The sequence below is a fragment of the Eptesicus fuscus genome, chromosome 19 (genome assembly GCF_027574615.1).
Source record: "Eptesicus fuscus isolate TK198812 chromosome 19, DD_ASM_mEF_20220401, whole genome shotgun sequence".
NCBI classification, from domain to species: domain Eukaryota; kingdom Metazoa; phylum Chordata; class Mammalia; order Chiroptera; family Vespertilionidae; genus Eptesicus; species Eptesicus fuscus.
The window spans coordinates 17,437,263-17,454,826 of record NC_072491.1 but is presented as its reverse complement, the minus strand read 5'-3'; the positions used below and the strand labels follow the sequence as shown (position 1 = coordinate 17,454,826).

The following is a 17,564-nucleotide window of genomic DNA, read 5'->3' as shown; positions in this document are numbered from 1 at the left end:
TACGAAGAAGCAAGGAGCTGGGAAAGAAGTGTGGGGTGGGCCAACAGTACTAGCAGCCATTGTTGTTGGCCCAGCGTGCTGGTAAATCAGTTCCCCACACACTGAGTGGCCACAGCCCGACATCTGACATTAATTAGTTTTTTCACCTTGCTTTCTATAACATACTCTCTGAACCTCAGTCACCCTGTCTATAAAACGAGATCCTTGGAGCTCATAATATTTAATGTATCTTCCAGCTCACTTATTCTAACAGTTCCTTCTCCTATAAATAGTAAGTTTTCCTTCAGATATCAAAATGAGAAGTGGGATTCATGTCACACACATCAGTACAGAAACTATTTCAAAGGTCAGCTAAATAGATTTGTTGTCTAAGGAGACGGTTATACTTCTCCTTTTGGTAAAAGAAGCAGTATACTGGGGGAATCTAATAATAGAAATTCCTGCAAATAATATATTTGGCTTCAGCCATTTTTTTTTTTATAAAACCATAAACCTCGTTTTTCAATATTGCCACTGATTTATGAAACAATGATAAGGCATTTTTTGCATTGTTTTACCTTTTTATTGCTTTCCCATATTTACCCTTTTACTTTATTTCATGGCTGTTTTGCCATAACTGAGTAATACCATATGCACCAACATTCATTGAGAGTCCACTTAATCTACAACATATTTTAAGTGAACAATGCCTTTGTCAATTTTTATAGAGCTTAAAATGTTCTTTTCATAAGAATTACATGGAGAAATTCTATTCTTTGTGCTTTATGATATGCTCTCATTTAAGAGATCCCTTGAAGTGATCTCTTGAAGTGAAATGATAGAGAATGCATTTCACATGAAAAGACATGTCATAATCTCACACAGATTTTGGTTCTCATGAACATGAAGCAGCAAGAATTTTGAGGGCCCAGTAAAAGAGTTCTTCTAAAACTTTCGTATAAAAGAAAATGGTAGCATTCATTCTCTTTTAGATGGTAGGTAAAAGACATGGGCAAACAATACATGAATGAGCTACAAGTGGGTGATAATCTTGATGTCTTAAAAATATTATTTTCTAGTTAATAATGCTATTTGTAATACAGTTGACTGTATATTTTCTTTCTCATCACCTGTAGTACATTTCCTAAGATAGTATAGCTATCAATCAGTATAAATGATTAAATAAAAAAACTGAGAAATTATATCTTTGAACAAGTTTTATCACATCAGTCCTGCATTTTGTGTATTCCCTCCATGAATATCGTGTTACCAGAATTTGTCTGTGACGTTGGTGGTAGTGTGCTTGTGCGTGATGGGTGACTGTACTTTAAGATGGAGTACAGCCTGTGAGGCCATCTAGCTACCTTCAAAGCAACATACCAGCTCTTCCATGGACTCACTGTGTGATCATAGACAATTTATTTAACTTCCTTTAGCCTGTTTTCTTATTAATGAAACAAGGAAAATGAACACAGTGCCTAGATTGTTATGAGGAGTCAATGAGCTACACATGTGCAGAACCATGCTAGGTTGTTGTTATTCCTTTGTTATATTTTACAATGGTTTATAGAAATAGAATGGGCAGAAGTAAACAAACATGTTATAAACTACATACTAAGAAAAAAGGTAGGAACTGACGGGAGGATCATTGTATTAAAAATGCTGGCAAGGTAAATTTCATATACCTGGCCCTAGAGCCTCTCACCTGACCTCAAATTAACTTAGCCTCCAACATGGTCTCAAATGAATAAGTAAATGAATTCTCAATGAGCTAGCTAAAATATGAAATTAACCAATCAATTAATCAGTCAATCAACCAGCCAACCAATCCATCAACAGAGCATTTCCCACAGTTCTGGGGTTAGTGGAACATCAGAAGATGGATTTGAGTCCTTTCTTTCACCTCTATCAAGTCACCTAAGGTCTCTGAGCATCCATTTCTTAAACCATGAAATGGAGTCAATACTCTCCCCATAGGGTTGGTGCAAGAATCAAGTCAATGTGTATGAAAGCTCTTTGTAAACTCTTAGTCACTTTAGGAATGTAACATTATTTCCTTACTTAAAAAAAAATCATTATTTATTGTTCATTATCAAATTGCATCCTGGATATTACTGGTAAGTATTTTGGCCAATACTTATAAAACTCTGGAGTCAAACACTGAGAGTGGCCGTACAGTCAAATAATTGTATGATTCAGATTGGGAGTTTCCTACTTTATAACCCATCAACTTTTATGCTCAGCAACCTCTAAGCTTAAAATGCACATCCTACATATTTATAAAATATTGAACCTTGACGTAGCCATCATATTCTGTAAACATTTTAAAAACCAGGAGGTAATACATGAAGACAATCAAATTTGTTGCAAAACCTTCCTGAACCCAGCTGATATGGCACATCAAGATGGATTTCATAGTTACACATCTACAGAGGAATGTTTAGAGATAAGATGAAAGTGGTCCTTCTTATTAATCACACATTGTATATTTGACTTCTGTCTCTCTCCTCAGCCTTTAAATCAACTACATCTGGATTTTGCTACTTAAGAGTGCCATTACCTTACACATTAAAAGGCAGTTACTCCTAAAGAAAGCAGCTCCATTTGATTTAAAAATGATTAACTAGATATATTCATGTTACTCATCATGGCAACCCAAATGATAATTTTAGTGTAGGTTGGAGACCTACTTTATTTCTGTAACAGAGCCAGCAGAATTGGGAGGTTTTTTGTGATGAGTGCTTTTACAGTTTAGGAAAGCACAATAATACAAGATAGATAGATAGATAGATAGATAGATAGATAGATAGATAGATAGATAATAGATAAGAGTCTATCATAAGTAGGATCGACCTATGCTGGAGGTGTCCTCCTCTATGGAGTCTGGGAAACATGATTATTATTGCACCAAGAGTAAGTCAAGCTCTGAAACTGATGCCCACTAACCAACTGCATTAAAAAATGATGTGTAGCCGAAACCGGTTTGGCTCAGTGGATAGAGCGTCAGCCTGCAGACTGAAAGGTCCCAGGTTCGATTCCGGTCAAGGGCATGTACCTTGGTTGGTTGCGGGCACATCCCCAGTAGGGGGTGTGCAGGAGGCAGCTGGTCGATGTTTCTCTCTCATCGATGTTTCTAACTCTCTATCCCTCTCTCTTCCTCTCTGTAAAAAATCAATAAAATATATTAAAAAAAAAAAAAAAAAAAAAATGATGTGTAGTTATCAAGCAGATTGTATCAGAGCTCACTGATTAGTGACTTCTTTGTCAGGAGAGAAATCTACATGGGAAACTTAAGTTGTTTTTTTGACATGTCTTCATAAACAGGGAATCTGACATACCAGAAAGAATTTGCTGGTATAAATTACTGACACTCAAGGAAATGATATGAGCAACATTAAGAAGCTTGCACCAGAATATAAATTAAAGTGCTAGAGCATCTTTCTTCACTGAGAAAGTCTTGCTCCACTATCTCTATATACACAGACTTATATTGTATAAGTAAACTTAGTGGCACTAATTTACGTTCTGACACACACAAGTTCTTTATCTCATGGCAGACTACTCACAAATAGTTCTCACACAGGCAGTTCTTTGGACCACACCTTGAGAAGCACTGCTCTTTGCCTGAAACAGAATCACAGAATCACGGTTGGGACCATTTAAAAACATATAGTTTCCTAGTAATATACCCTTGAAAATTCTGATTCAGAGTTCTGATGTGTTGTACCTTTACCTGCATTTTTAAAACACTCTCCATGTAGTTTTTTGATGAACATACAAGGTTTAGGAGCTACATAATAAAATATGTAGAATAATTAAGCAGTGCCAAGCTGAATAGGTTAGAGGGTAAGAACATGGGTTGGCACTGGCAGTTGAGTTCTTGTTTCTTCTTGAGCAAGTTGTGAATTTTCTAAGCCTCAATAATCTCTTCTATGATGAGTCTATAAAAAAGTGCTGTTATTTTTTTAAAAAAAGCACTTAGCTCAGTGCCTGCCACAGAGTAGACAATTGATTAATATCAGCTATAAATGATAGTTATCTCCTAGATCGAGATTTATCTGCCCTATTTGAGAATATATATGTTCATATACAGTCCCAAATTCCCTGGACATGCTTCTAATGTTTGCCTGTCTGAAGTTTCCTTTACTAAAAGCTATCAAAAGTATGTATCAAGACTCTTTTGGTTGTGTTATAAATCTAAATTAATGTTACTGGAGAAAAAAAAAAGTGGACTGCTCAAGGGGAGATTATTAGATCACACAGTTTACAACTGAATGCCCAAGGGTGGATCTGGCTAAAAACTTGACTGGATCAAGATACTCTAAAGATATACTTCTAGCCCTGGCCAGGTGGCTCAGTTGGTTAAAGCATCATCCCAAACAAAAAGCTTGCTGGTTTGATTCCTGGTCAGGTCACATACCTAGGTTGTGGGTTTGATCCCAAGTCAGGAGCATAAGGGAGGCAACCAATTGATGTTACTCTCTCCTCTCTCTCTCTCTCTCTCTCTCTCTCTCTCTCTCTCTCTCTCTCTCTCCCTTCTTCTATCTCTGTCTCTTTCTCTCCCCCCTTCCCCTCTCTCTAAAATCAATAAAAACATTAAAAAACATATCCTCAGGTGAGGATTAAAAGATTTTTAAAAAATATATATATCATTCTATCTATATTACCTGTCAGTCTGTCTGTCTTTCTGAGTTGGCCTTATTCTTAGGCTTGCTCTGGTTTTGTGATTGAAGTCTCAGGCATATATGTTACCAGCTTGCTAAGCATAGAGGTAAAAAAATGTTTTGTGAAATAGTTGGACAAAATTGCAGAACTGAGACTTAGTGTCCTTGTTTAGAATATTTTTCTATTCATGAACTATTCACTCTCTCTAAGTAAGGGCAGAACATTCTGGTTTTCAGGCTCAAACATATACCTACTTCTGAATCTAGGGGGATACAATTCCACCTGAAGCATTTGTTGTGAAGGTGGAAAAGATCATTTCCCAAGATAAATTTAAGGAATGTAATTAGGAAAAGGGGAAACATGCAATACAGAATCCAAAACATCAGATGGCTGATACTCTGATCTACCCTCCTTAACTCTACCCTTCCATTGTTTAAATGTGTTAGTTCAAGTGGAATAAAGCCAAGATTTGGCTTAGAGACCTTACCTTTTGTTAAGATGATTTCCAGATACTTACTTTAATCTATTTTTATTTGTTTTATAATAACTTTTTGTAGGTTGAATCCCCCACACACACTTCTAATTTGAGAATAAAAGATGAAGGGGCATTGCCTTATATTGACCAAGAATAAAGGAATTTATTAAAAACTATATGAATTTGGTCCTAACTTTTCATTTTCTTTAGCTTGAGGCAGATTCATTCATATTTGATGAAGAGAAATAAGCCAGAGATGGTGTTAGAAAGTAAACTGCCAAAGTTTCACAAAGGGGAATTTAGTTTTAGACTGTATTTAGTACAGGACAGTAATGTCACTGTGGATTATAAAATAGCGGATACATTATGGATCACTAAGTCAGTAAAAGTCACGTAGCTGTTAATGATTTGGAACCCAGCTTGTGAAGCACGACTTGGCAGAGCTATCAAGTGGTTAAAAGTGTTGGTATGAAAGCTAAGGACTTCAGCACTCAAATCCAAGTCTGGCTGTTTTTGTGGTGTGTGGCCTTGGACCTGACTTCTCTGGGATGCAATTTCCCCATATGTGTAATTGGGTAATAAAATGTAGTCACCACACAGTGGTGGGGGAGAATTAAGTGCTCTGACAGGGAGGTGCAGGCTTCTTCTGTATTTTTGAGCAGTGCATATGCTTAGCTCTATTCTCCCAGATGCCTACCAGACTCTCACATAGTAAGTCACATAGTAATTCTTCTTGGCCCCTATTGTATACCATTTATTTTATAACCGTGGTATTCTCAAAGATGGCACCATAAATAGGACTAAATATAACCCAAAGCGAGAATGCCAAATGAAGCTTTATTGGCTATTTCAGTGCCTTTTTTGATTTTAGCTTGCAAAGGAGCAATGAGAGTAGTTTTACCTAGCTCCGAGGTTTTGCAGCTCGTTACATATTTGGCTGCCTATACCTTAATATTCTTTTAAAAGCTTGTGTTTGCAGCATCTGTCGTTCCATTCCCATAACTCAGCACCATCTTTATTTTTCATTATAGAAATGGAAGGAGGAGGCTAAATTTTTCTGAGATGAGTGGTCAGTATGGTGTAATGGAAAGACCAGGGAACCAAGACTCTGACTTAAGTTGTCTAATGCTAATCCTGCTGCATTCTTGTTGAGTGACCTTGGGCTCAATTCACCTTCTCTTATTCTGTTTTCTCAGCTATAAAATAAAAAGAACAACGAGGCCATCTGTGCCTAACTCTCACATCTTTGCTCCGAGGGTTAAATGAGATGATGTCGAAAGTAAGAAAGCACTATCCAAGTGCAAATGTTCATTATGCTTGTGATGATTACATACATGTATCAGTCTATTAGCAGTTTGTTAACAACTGGATTCCTGTGTGCTCTGCTCCAGTTCCCCAGCTCCCAGAGATGCAGAGGAGCCCTGCCAGATGGCTAATTTGCCAGCTGTGTCTCGTTTTGTCATTGTAAATATTACATGCTCCGACTAAGAGGCTTTGCTTATAATGTAGTATATTTGGTCCTTTATCTCTTGCAGATTGAGAATTACGTGGTGGAAAATATGAAGTCGGAAATGGCCCAGATACAGCAGAATGCAGTTCAGAACCACACGGCCACCATGCTCGAGATAGGAACCAGCCTCCTCTCGCAGACCGCAGAGCAGACCAGAAAGCTGACAGATGTGGAGACGCAGGTACGACCCCTAGGCCAGTCCACAAACTCTTAACTGGGAAGATTTTTTCCCCCCCGTTAGCTTACTCCATAAACACAGAGCACATTTCACACTGGGACTGGGGAAACATATACATTTTTGTTGGTTGGTAATAACAACAAGAACTGCCTGACATGCTATGCATGTTTCTTTTGATTAGATGAGGGTTGGTATATTTAGCTTTGTGTGTGTTTGTAAAAACAGGGCTGGCAGAGGACTTAATCAGCATTTCCATTCAAATAAACACTGCAGCTACCAAATGTGTTATGATATGTGTCAAACAAAATAACCATTTGGGTCCAATTGGTACCTTTTATGTGCATTCTTTATCTGCCCTGCTTTGTCTCGTAGTTCTTAGCCATAGTGGCACCTGCACAGGTTCTGTGCACAGTGGATAGGAAGGAAAACCCCAAATGAACTAATCAGGAATGTGTCGTGTTTTTTTTTTTTATTAATTCAGCATGATTTTATAATGAGGAGTCGATTAAAACTCTTTCTCCATATGTATACATATGCATGAACATAAATATGTATGTATGTATTATCCTACCATGGGCAACGACATACTTATTAATGTACAATCATACATATCTATTGTACAAGTCAGTAAAATATCCTTTAATTATCACTGTCACAAACCTATTTTTACAGTTTAGTGAAAATGTCATTTTTGGTGACTCGATTGATTATGGTCTCTTTATCTGCTTAGTACCATGAAAATAGCTATTTCAGCTACCATTCTGAAAACCAATATAGTTGATTTCTGGAATCAAAGCTGAGATAATACTGTTAAAAGGTAAAATGAGGCACATTAAAATTGTCAAGAGTTTATTTGAGCAAACATTGGTTAGGATTGGGCAGTGCCTACCAGGGAACTAGGGGAAAGGTTTTAATAGAGAAGATGCGGAAGCAATTTGATTGGCTGTAGCTTAAGTAGTTGCCTTATTTGGGAAATCCTTGCTGGCTGTTTGTGATGGGTTGTTCCTAAGTTTCATTTTCTTGTATTTAAGTGCATTGATTCTGGCTTAGTTTTGATTTGCTTATGTAGGTTTCAGAGCATTACTGCCACCTCAGTCTAACTGCCTCCTTGTTTAATTATTTTAGCAATATAAATTTAAAAGTAAGATGCAACCTTATTTCTATTTTATTTCATTTGTGTTAATGGCCTTACATTGCTGATATTTAAAGAGAAATGATAATAATAATTTATATGGGTAGAGCATTTTATGTTACACAAACCAATTTCCCATGTACAAATTACTTTTTATTTTTATCCTCACCTGAGGATATTTTTTCCAATGCTTTTCAGAGAGAGTGGAAGGCAGAAGGGAGAGATAGAGAGAGAAACATCAATGGTTGCCTTCCACATGTGCCTTGACTGGGACAAGGAGTGAACCCACAACCTAGGTACATGCCCTTGACTAGGAATCAAACCCTTGACCCTTGGGTAAACAGGCCAATGCTCTAACCACTGAGATCACCAGCTAGGGCCAAATGACTTCTTTTGAAAATCATTTGGAGCAAATAGGAGGTCAGAAAGCTTCAGTGATTTTTCTCACATTGACACAGCTAATGAAGCAAATCTGGGACTCCAACTGAAGCATACTCACTTATTTCCTTTGCTATCCCTCTTAATTAGTAATACTAATAATTAACTAATTGAACTAGAACTTAAATATGGATTACATTGGATCAATACATCACAGAGGCTTTGGAAAATATTTTTGATGATAGTACGCTATCATCAGAAAACCATGAGGGATGAGGAAGGGAAAACTACATATGATAACTAAAATGTATGAGACTGTATATAGTCATTTATCATCACAGTACGTAAGCTTGGTAGTCTATGAACATTGGCTTCTTGTGGTATCAATAATGTGAGTATATTTTTTCTATTTTCATTGGAACAGAATACTAACCAGCGCCTACAAAGCATTCTATATATTCAAAAATTGAAATACACAATTAATATTACCCTACTTGATTGAACATTTAAAATGTGTATGCATTTCAGTGATAACATTATAATAAGTTTTATGACAAACATGACATATTCTTCCCTCTTTCTCACCTCCCCCTCCCCCCCCCGAAAACCTCTTGAGTTATTTTTGTTCTCTTTCTACCCAGGAATTGGAGTTATAGGAGAGGGCGGGAATTTTCATTATCAGCATACTAATCACTGCTGAGATACATACTATGTAAGATTTTATAAGATAACAAACTTGTTCTACATCGTTAAGGCTAAGGGACATGTACCTTATGGTAAATAGTACAAATAATTCATAGAGAAAAAAAAAAAAAACCTACTCCCTATGTTGAGGAGCTAAAATTAAGTAGTTATTAAAGGCCAATGAAAGTTTTAGATGCAACAAGAATTTTAAGATAGCTGCAACCTTGAAAACATCTCAAAAATCTAAAATGCATCACAACTCACCATGAGAGGGAGGCGCCAGACCCTTTTCTTGTGAATGTACTCCCGCGCGGTGCTTATTTGAACGTTTGCAGCAGGACATGTTCTACTTAGGCCTAATTGTGCAAGTGCACTCGCATCCTGATGCATGGCCAAGGTTACAGAATGAGTCCTGAATTATCGTTAATCTCCATATACTCTATTCTTTTATAGTGAGCACTTATGAACCAGTAAAGCCTTTTGTGCTATCCAGGAGTGCTCCTGGTTTTTGCTCCCATATTCATCCTACATTGTTTCATGGTTGGTGAGTGCTGCTTTCCTTTCCCTAAACTGACTTCATGCCCTCAGTTATTTCAGGAGCTCACGCCAGTGGTTTTGCAATATGTTTTAGTGCCCTAGCTTTCATGTGATGATGTTCTAGAGATAAGTAACATTGCTTCCCAGTCCTCTGCTCACCTTCTGGGCTTGACCTCAGCAAAAGGTGTTAAAGCCATGGTTTTACCGCAATGACATTTAAAAATACTCTTGTGCTCAATAAGCATCAAGATCAGAAAGGAGACAGATAATGAGCACATTTAAGTAATGCTGCTGGCCTTGGTGGTGAGAATCAGGAACCAACACCAGCCCGTTTCTTCCTCTGTATTCCAGTTTGCAGTGTTTTTCTCACTCTGTTATCAGTTTGTACCAACATCTCCTCTCCTTCCAGTTCCTCTTTCCAAGTGTGCAATATGAAGGCGTTCTTTTCAAACATTATTCATGACCTTCCTGTAGTGAGAGTCTATTTTTGACTTCTTCCTCAGGCCAGTGTTGATTAGAGGGACAATAACAGATAAATTACATTAAAATTCACCTCTGATAATCTGCACTGAACTCTGTTCTAAGAATCTTTACATATATATTACCTATTTAATATATATTTTTTAATTCTATGAGGTAGGTACTATTACTATCTCTTGTTTAAAGATCTAGAAACTGGGCCTTGCCAGCATGGCTCAGTGGTTGAGCATAGACCAGGAGGTCAGGGTTCAATTTCCAGTCAGGGCACATGCTCGATCCTCAGTAGGGGGCATGCAGGAGATAGCCAATCAATGATTATCTCTCATCATTGCTATTTCTATCTCTCTATCTCCCTTCCTCTCTAAAACCAATAAATGTATATTTTTAAAAAAAGATGTAGAAACTGAAACCCAGGGAGGTGAAGCAACTCGACCCAGATGAAAAAGCTGGTAAATGTCAGAGCGAATATTTGAACCCAGGAAGTTCAGCATCAGAGTCTAGATTCCTTTCCCTCTCTAATGTGGTGGGCACTAAATGGCTTTAAGCAGAGAGTTAGATGGGAATCAGATAAAGCAAAGGTAAGGTAAACCTAATAGTAGCCACTGAGTGTTTTCTGTAAGTGACACAGCTGCTGCTGCTGCTTCTCTGCTGCTGCTGACGGTTCCCCTGTTATTGCCATGTTGCCATGTGACTGCACATCATCTCACTCAATCTCAGGACCAGTGCTGTCCTTACTGGCTATGTAACTATAGGAAGTTCCTTACATACAGAGCCTGAGTTTCCTCCAATTTCCAATGAATTGTAGGGGACCCATAGTATTAGAAGTGGAATTTAATCAAAATTTACAAAGATATATTTTAAGTACCTCCTTGATGCAAGATATTTTAATAGGTGTTTTGTAGAATACAACAGTAAGTAAAGTAGTTCTTATCCTCAGTGAGTTTAACTGAGTTAACATGGCAAACGTTTCTAAGCCATTTCTTTCCTAACCTATCCTTGAATGAATTAGCTACAGAGTCTTTCCTTGCAGTCATAAAAATACACCTTTCTGCTATGGGAGTGTAACTGACCAATGGTTCTAGGTGCTGTGCTCTGAAATCCATCACTGTGTGGGTGCAGAGGCCACAATTTCTAGTGGCCACTTCCAGCCAGTATTCGTGGCAGCAACACTTGTTCAGACCTGGTCCTGGGAGCTGTCAGACTCCACTGACATGACCTTGGCAAAGGGCTCTCCATCAGCCTCGTTAAACTTTCCCACAACTGTCCTGCAGACTAAGATTTCCACGCAGTCTCCCTTCCTTCTCTCTCCTCTTCACTATGGCTAGACCTGCATCCCAGACAGAAGGTACTCCTAACTCTGGTGTCTTCTCAATTTTCCCTTACAGACATTTCTCCTAATAAATTCCCTGCATGTCTAATCTCATTTTATCATTTGCTCCTCAGAATTCATGAACTATCACACCTGTTGTTCAGACTTCAATTGTACAATTACAAATTTAAGACAGTTCAGCAACAGTTTCATCAAGGAGAATGAATCTCTAGGCAGAAATAGATTTGTAAGGTCAGCTTTAAAAATTGAACCACTGGATCTTTTTAATTTGATGAGAGACTAGTCAAATAAACATTTAGCTTTGGCCTAATTGAAATGGCAGTAAAATAAATTTGCCACTGGTTGGTCATCCAAGGAAAATATCCTGGTAATCAATTTTCTCACAAGGTCTGGGAAAGGAGTGGGCTCAGTAAACTATGATCCAGAGGTCAAATTCGAATTGCCTTTTTTTAAAAAATAAAGTTTTATTGAACACAGCTACTCTCATTCATTTATATGTTGTGTATGGCTGCTTTCTCAGAGTTGTGTAGTTGTACCAGAGACCACCTGGCCCTCCACGATGAAGATATTTACTAACTGGCCCTTTCCAGAAAAAGCTGGCCAAACCTTGCACTAGCATACAAACTCCTAGAGATCATGGATTTTGTCTGTCTTGTTCACTGTTCTATTCTTAGGATTTAGAACAGGACTTAGTACACAGTAGGCTCTCAATAAATAATGACTATATTAATTAACATTAGCCCTTTAATTTCTGTAGACTTCAGCCCAATGTTCCCAAGCCCAAAGGCACTGTCCTAAGGGTTGTGTGTGAATAGTCACAGATAGGTGATGGATCAGAATAGGACTTTGAACAGAAGCAGAGATATTTTTATTGACTAAGAACACTGAATGAATATATTCTCTCTGTACTCTGAGGAGCATGACAAATTAGTCCACCTTCCTGCCTCACAAATGCTAGTTAGTGTTGGGGTGGGGAGAGGGAAGAAATCAGATGCCTAGACAAGCAGATCTCACGGTAATTTGAAAGAAACCATTTTGATAGCAGTTGTTATTGACTGAAGGGAGGTACCTTTCTTAGCCAGAGGGAAGCTGCTTGTGCAGTTATGTGAGCCTATTGGAGAGAACTCAGACTGGAGTTGGAATACTGGGTTCCATTCCACTCTACTGTTGGGCAAGTTTCTTCTACCCACAATTTCTGCATGTAAGATAGTAATATAAGTACTATCTCTACTAAACTTCATAGCTCAGTGAGTTTATTATTATACTAGAGGCCCAGTGCATGAAATTCATGCACCGGGGGTGGGGGAGAGTCCCTCAGCCCGGCCTGCACCCTCTCGCAATCCGGGACCCCTCGGGGGATGTCTGACTGCCAGTTTAGGCCCGATCCCGCAGGGCCTAAACTGGCAGTCGGATATCCCTCTCACAATCTAGGACTGCTGGCTCTTAACCACTTGCCTGCCTGCCTGCCTCATCTCCCCTAACCACTCATCTGCCTGCCTGATTGCCCCTAACCACTCGCCTGCCTGCTTCATAGCCCCTAACTGCTCTCCTGCCTGCCAGATCGCCCCAAACACTCGCCTGCCTACCTCATCACCCCAACCTCCTCTACCTGCCTGCCTCATTGCCCCTAACTGCTTGCCTGCCTGCCAGATCACCCCTAACCACTCTGCCTGCCTGATCACCCCTAACCACTCTGCCTGCCTGCCCGATCACCCCTAACCACTTGCCTGATCGCCCCTAACCACTCTGCCTGTCTGCCTAATTGCCCCTAACTGCTTGCCTGTCTGCCTGATCACCCTTAACCACCCCTGCCTTGGCCCCTGCCACCGCGGCTTCATCCAGCAGGACATCTGGAATGACGTCCAGAAGGTCTTTTGGCTGTCCAGTTTAATTAGCATATTATGCTTTTATTATTATAGATATTATTATAGATTATAAACACAATATATATTTATTGATAATATAATATAAAATATATAAAATAATTATATAGAATTAATTATATGTTATTATATTATCATAGGTAAGATTAACAATTATTCTGTAAGATTATCTAATTTTCATACTCAAATTTCCTCAATTATTCTACCAAAAATTTATAGGCATTTTATTTTTTAAGATTTAATAGTCTGTTTTATTTTGGAGCAATCTCCTGTGTTTTTTTTCTCTTGAGATTTTTGAGAAACTGGGTCATCTGTTTTTTTTAAACTGTCCCATATTCTCTATTTGTCTGAATTTTTTAAAGATGCTTTTAAATGTACTCTTCCATCTCTCATGGTTTCTTTTAACTGGAAATCAGGTTCAATTAGACCCAGCTGAACATTGTGGTGGGCGTGCCCTGTGGAACTGCTGATCACTTCCTATTACATCTCATCAGCAGGCACACAGGCCAGCTTGCTACGCTCTCAGTGATGCTATTCTAACTTGGCTAGTTAGAGTAGAAGCCTCCTTATCTCTTCATCCAATTCTCCCACTTTCTCCTTGGAAATGAACAAATGACCTATAGGATGGTACTTTGTCACATTGCCCATCATTGACCAAATAAATTATTTCATCGATTTAGTAAAATGGTGATCTCCTAACTCTCAGTATAACGTGTGTTATATTTTCATTTGAAAAACAAATGATTAAACTAAAAGGAAACAAATCTATAAAGCAAGGCTGATTTTAAAGTTAATATACTGGTGAAAGAACTTTTTGTGTGGATATTTTCTTTTTAAGAAAGATCAGAGGCACTTTTTAAAGTATTAAAGGGAAGCTGGCTGAAAATCTCTAGCTCAATTTCATTGAGAAACTAGAAATTTCTATGTTAAATTTCTGTTGATTTTTAAAAGAAAGAACTAATTTTTTATACTCCATAAATTCTTACTTTTAAGTGTTAAATCTTCCTTACTGTCTTGTATATTCTGGAATATTTAAGCTTTAAAATTGTCTAGTGAGGCCTTGTTTGATATACTCTTCATCTTTTTTCTCCTTCCTTCCTTCTTTCTTTCCTTCCTCCCTCTCTTCTCCCTTCCCTCCCTCCCTCTCTCCCTTCTTTCCTCCCTCCCTCCCTTCATTCTTTCCTTTCTTCTTTTTCTTCTTCTTTTTTTTCCCCCAGTGCTGTGCTTTTGGAATGTGTTTAGGCTAAAAAGGAAATGACTTTTGTCATTTTAATGGAACACTTAGATTATTGCTAAGCAGCAAGTTCCATGGATGCATGGCAAGAAAGTGGTCAATTTATCATAGTTTCCTGTACAGTTCTTTCAGTTGCTCGCTTTTGAACTTGGGGCCTATTTTAATAGATCAGTGGAGAGAGCTGAAATAGCACAGCTATTGGGTCAAGGTGATGGGGAAAGAAGAGAAGGGAATGGTATTTGTGCTCAACACTTAGCCTGGATTTCTGAGATTGGTCCCCCTCCTTCTTCCACATTCAGATGCTGCCTTAGATTTGGGCTATTATCATTGAAGTCCAGCTTGATATTCACATGGCCTGTTACCCCCTCTCTTACCATTACCCAACTTGAATAAGTCATTGTCTATGGTCTAGCATATTATTCAACAAATAGCTCTGAGGGCCCCAGGGTGCCAGGCCCATGCTGGACTCTGGGGTATGGAGGGCTCCAGGCAGAGTCATCCTGCCTCTGTACAGCTGACATGCTCATGGGGAAGAAAGACAGCAAATGAGTGAATGGACAGGATGACTTCAAATAGTGATGATTCCATAATAGAAAATAGAACAGGGTGACCTGATGGAGGATGATTGGGGTGGGGAGGAGGTTACTTTACAGAGAGTGGCCAGGAAGGACCTCTCTGAGCAAGACCTGAATGATGAGAAGAAAGTAGACATGGATCTGGGCATTCCAGGCAGGGAAAACTGCAAATTCAGAGGCCCTGAGGTGGAAATTAATGTGGCGAGAAAGAAGGAGAGTGATCTGAGATGTGAGCAGGGTCCTGATCATATAGGACCTTGTAGGCCAGGCTAAGAACTTTGGGGTTTATGCTAATTGCCAAGGGAAGCCATTCGCAGGTTTAGCATACGAGATGAAATTATCTGACTTTTGTTTTCACAGAGATCACTCTGGCTGCTCTATAGCAAATGGATTCAAGTTAGGACAACGCAGAGAAAACTTAGGAGCTGTAGTAGTCTCCAGACTTAGCATAGGCAGCTTCATTTTTTATTTTGGATGATTCCATTCTTTTTTCAGTGTTCCCACATGCTCTTCTTACACATGGAGAAGAACAGCTTCTGTCCTTTGTAAAATAAAAATTTTGGTATTTCAGAATATCAAGAAGTGTTATCAGAGAGTATGATGAATAAGGAAGAAAATATTTTATTTCATGGCATATGATACGCTTGATTCAATGAGACAATGGACTCTTTGTTTATTCAATAAATACTATTTTCTCTGTGACAAGCACTGTCACCAAAAGATACAGCTGTCTCATCCCCTATGTAATTATTTGATAATCATTCTAGTTAATAAACACAAAAACTTGCCTGCACAAAACTGTGTTTAATAATTGAAAGTTATATTTTGTGTATTCACGTCTTTATATTCTCTATTATTTTTCCCCTCGGCACTGCTACTAACTCTGTCTTCAAATTCCAGGTCTTCTTGCTTCTGTTTTCTCTCAAATGAAATGACTCAGAATAGTAAAATATTTTTTTAAACTCTAAAACACTTCACAAATATAAGTTTTGATAGGTTGTAGTAACTTTTAGACAGGCTTTCAGACCCATACTCATGACAACTGTGTAAATGAATCATATCCCTTAAAATTTTTTTAAAGTGCAAATGCTCCATCTCACTATTCTCTTCTTTATCCACCCCACCCCAACCCTGAACCCCCGTGCCCAGCAGCACTGGGACTAGGGTGAGGGGAGTGAAAGCAAGTCATGCAAAACTGAGTCATGCATATTCAGGAAGAGATCCTTTTTATTTTAAAGTGATATTATGCTCAACATGGATGTTTTTGGTTTTAATTTTGCTCTTTCAAAATGTTGTATTAAAATATTTTTTATCTTGATTACTGAGTTTTTTGACACCTCCTTATATCTTGCAACTGAAGTAATTGCCTCTCTCTCACCCTAGTCCCTATCCTGCTCCCCTAAAAATTTGTCTCCTTCCTCCACAACTTCCTATAGCCCAAGCCCAACCCTGGTCACATCAGTCTATTTTTAAAAGGTTTTCTATGTGCATTTGCATAGGTTTAGATCTGCTCCAGAATAAGTAGCTATAGCAAAAAAAATGGATGGTTGCAAAAGTTTTCAAGTGACAGTGGAGCTTTAAAAATGAATTATACCTCTTTCTTGACCTATTTACCTCCCTTAAGGAAGAAGGGAGTGGGGGCAGGACAGAGATAGGGAGGGACAAGGACATTGGCACAGTTTGAAGACATCTAGGACAGGAGTACATGGTGTTTGTTCAGAGGATAACTGTGTTTGGTTCAGGATTCACAGACTCATATTAAGACTCAACTAGCAACATGAGTCTTCATGATTACAGATGAGTCAAATATTTATAGTTTCTAGAGGACCCAGTGTAGTACAATTGAAGAGAAAACTACAGTCTATCTTCATTGTGATCTGGGTTCCTGGTCACTTCATCTCTTCAGGTTAAGTCCCCAGGATAGAGTAGTTTGACTCTCCCTCTTCTTAGTTTTCTGTGTAGAGCATTAAAATTAGAGTCACACTATCTGTGTTTGAAATGCAGTTCTTCCCTTGGTTCCTGTGTGGATTTTAGCCTCTTGCTGAACATATTTCCTCTTTTGTAAAGTGGTGATGATAATTCCTCCTTCAATAGGTTCCCATGTGCAGGAAATGATATGATATCTGGAAGGGCTGATATGACCTATAACATAGGTGTTCAATAAATGTGTGATCATGAACCTGGCTAAACTATGTCATAAAATATTTCTAATTGGTTTATGTAAGGTGATAGATCTAGGCAGGCATATATTACATTCCTATTAATTATTCTTAATTATTCGCAATATCTAAGACCTTGTACTAAAACTCATTTTTTTCTCTTGTAAATATTGGTGATACAATGTATAAAGCAACTAAAACAGTGAAATATCTAGGGATTCAGGACACAAAATTTTAAATATGAAAATGGGTTTAACAACTCAGTTTTCTCATTCAATTTCAACCTCAATCTCAAATGAATATAATATTTAAGAGACATGTAAAACATTACTTTATAGGATGTAGACCATTCAATTAAATATTCT

General features: G+C 38.2%; 1 protein-coding gene across 2 annotated transcripts in view; it reads left to right on the top strand.

The window, feature by feature from the left end:
• The window catches only part of ANGPT1 (angiopoietin 1), a 250,873-nt gene that overhangs the window by 144,697 nt on the left and 88,612 nt on the right, over window positions 1-17,564 (top strand). For both annotated transcript variants that reach the window (XM_008143400.2, XM_008143399.3), the window contains exon 2: window positions 6,655-6,810. In XM_008143400.2, coding sequence (XP_008141622.1) covers window positions 6,655-6,810 — 156 coding nt within the window. The remainder of the gene's footprint in view (window positions 1-6,654; window positions 6,811-17,564) is intronic.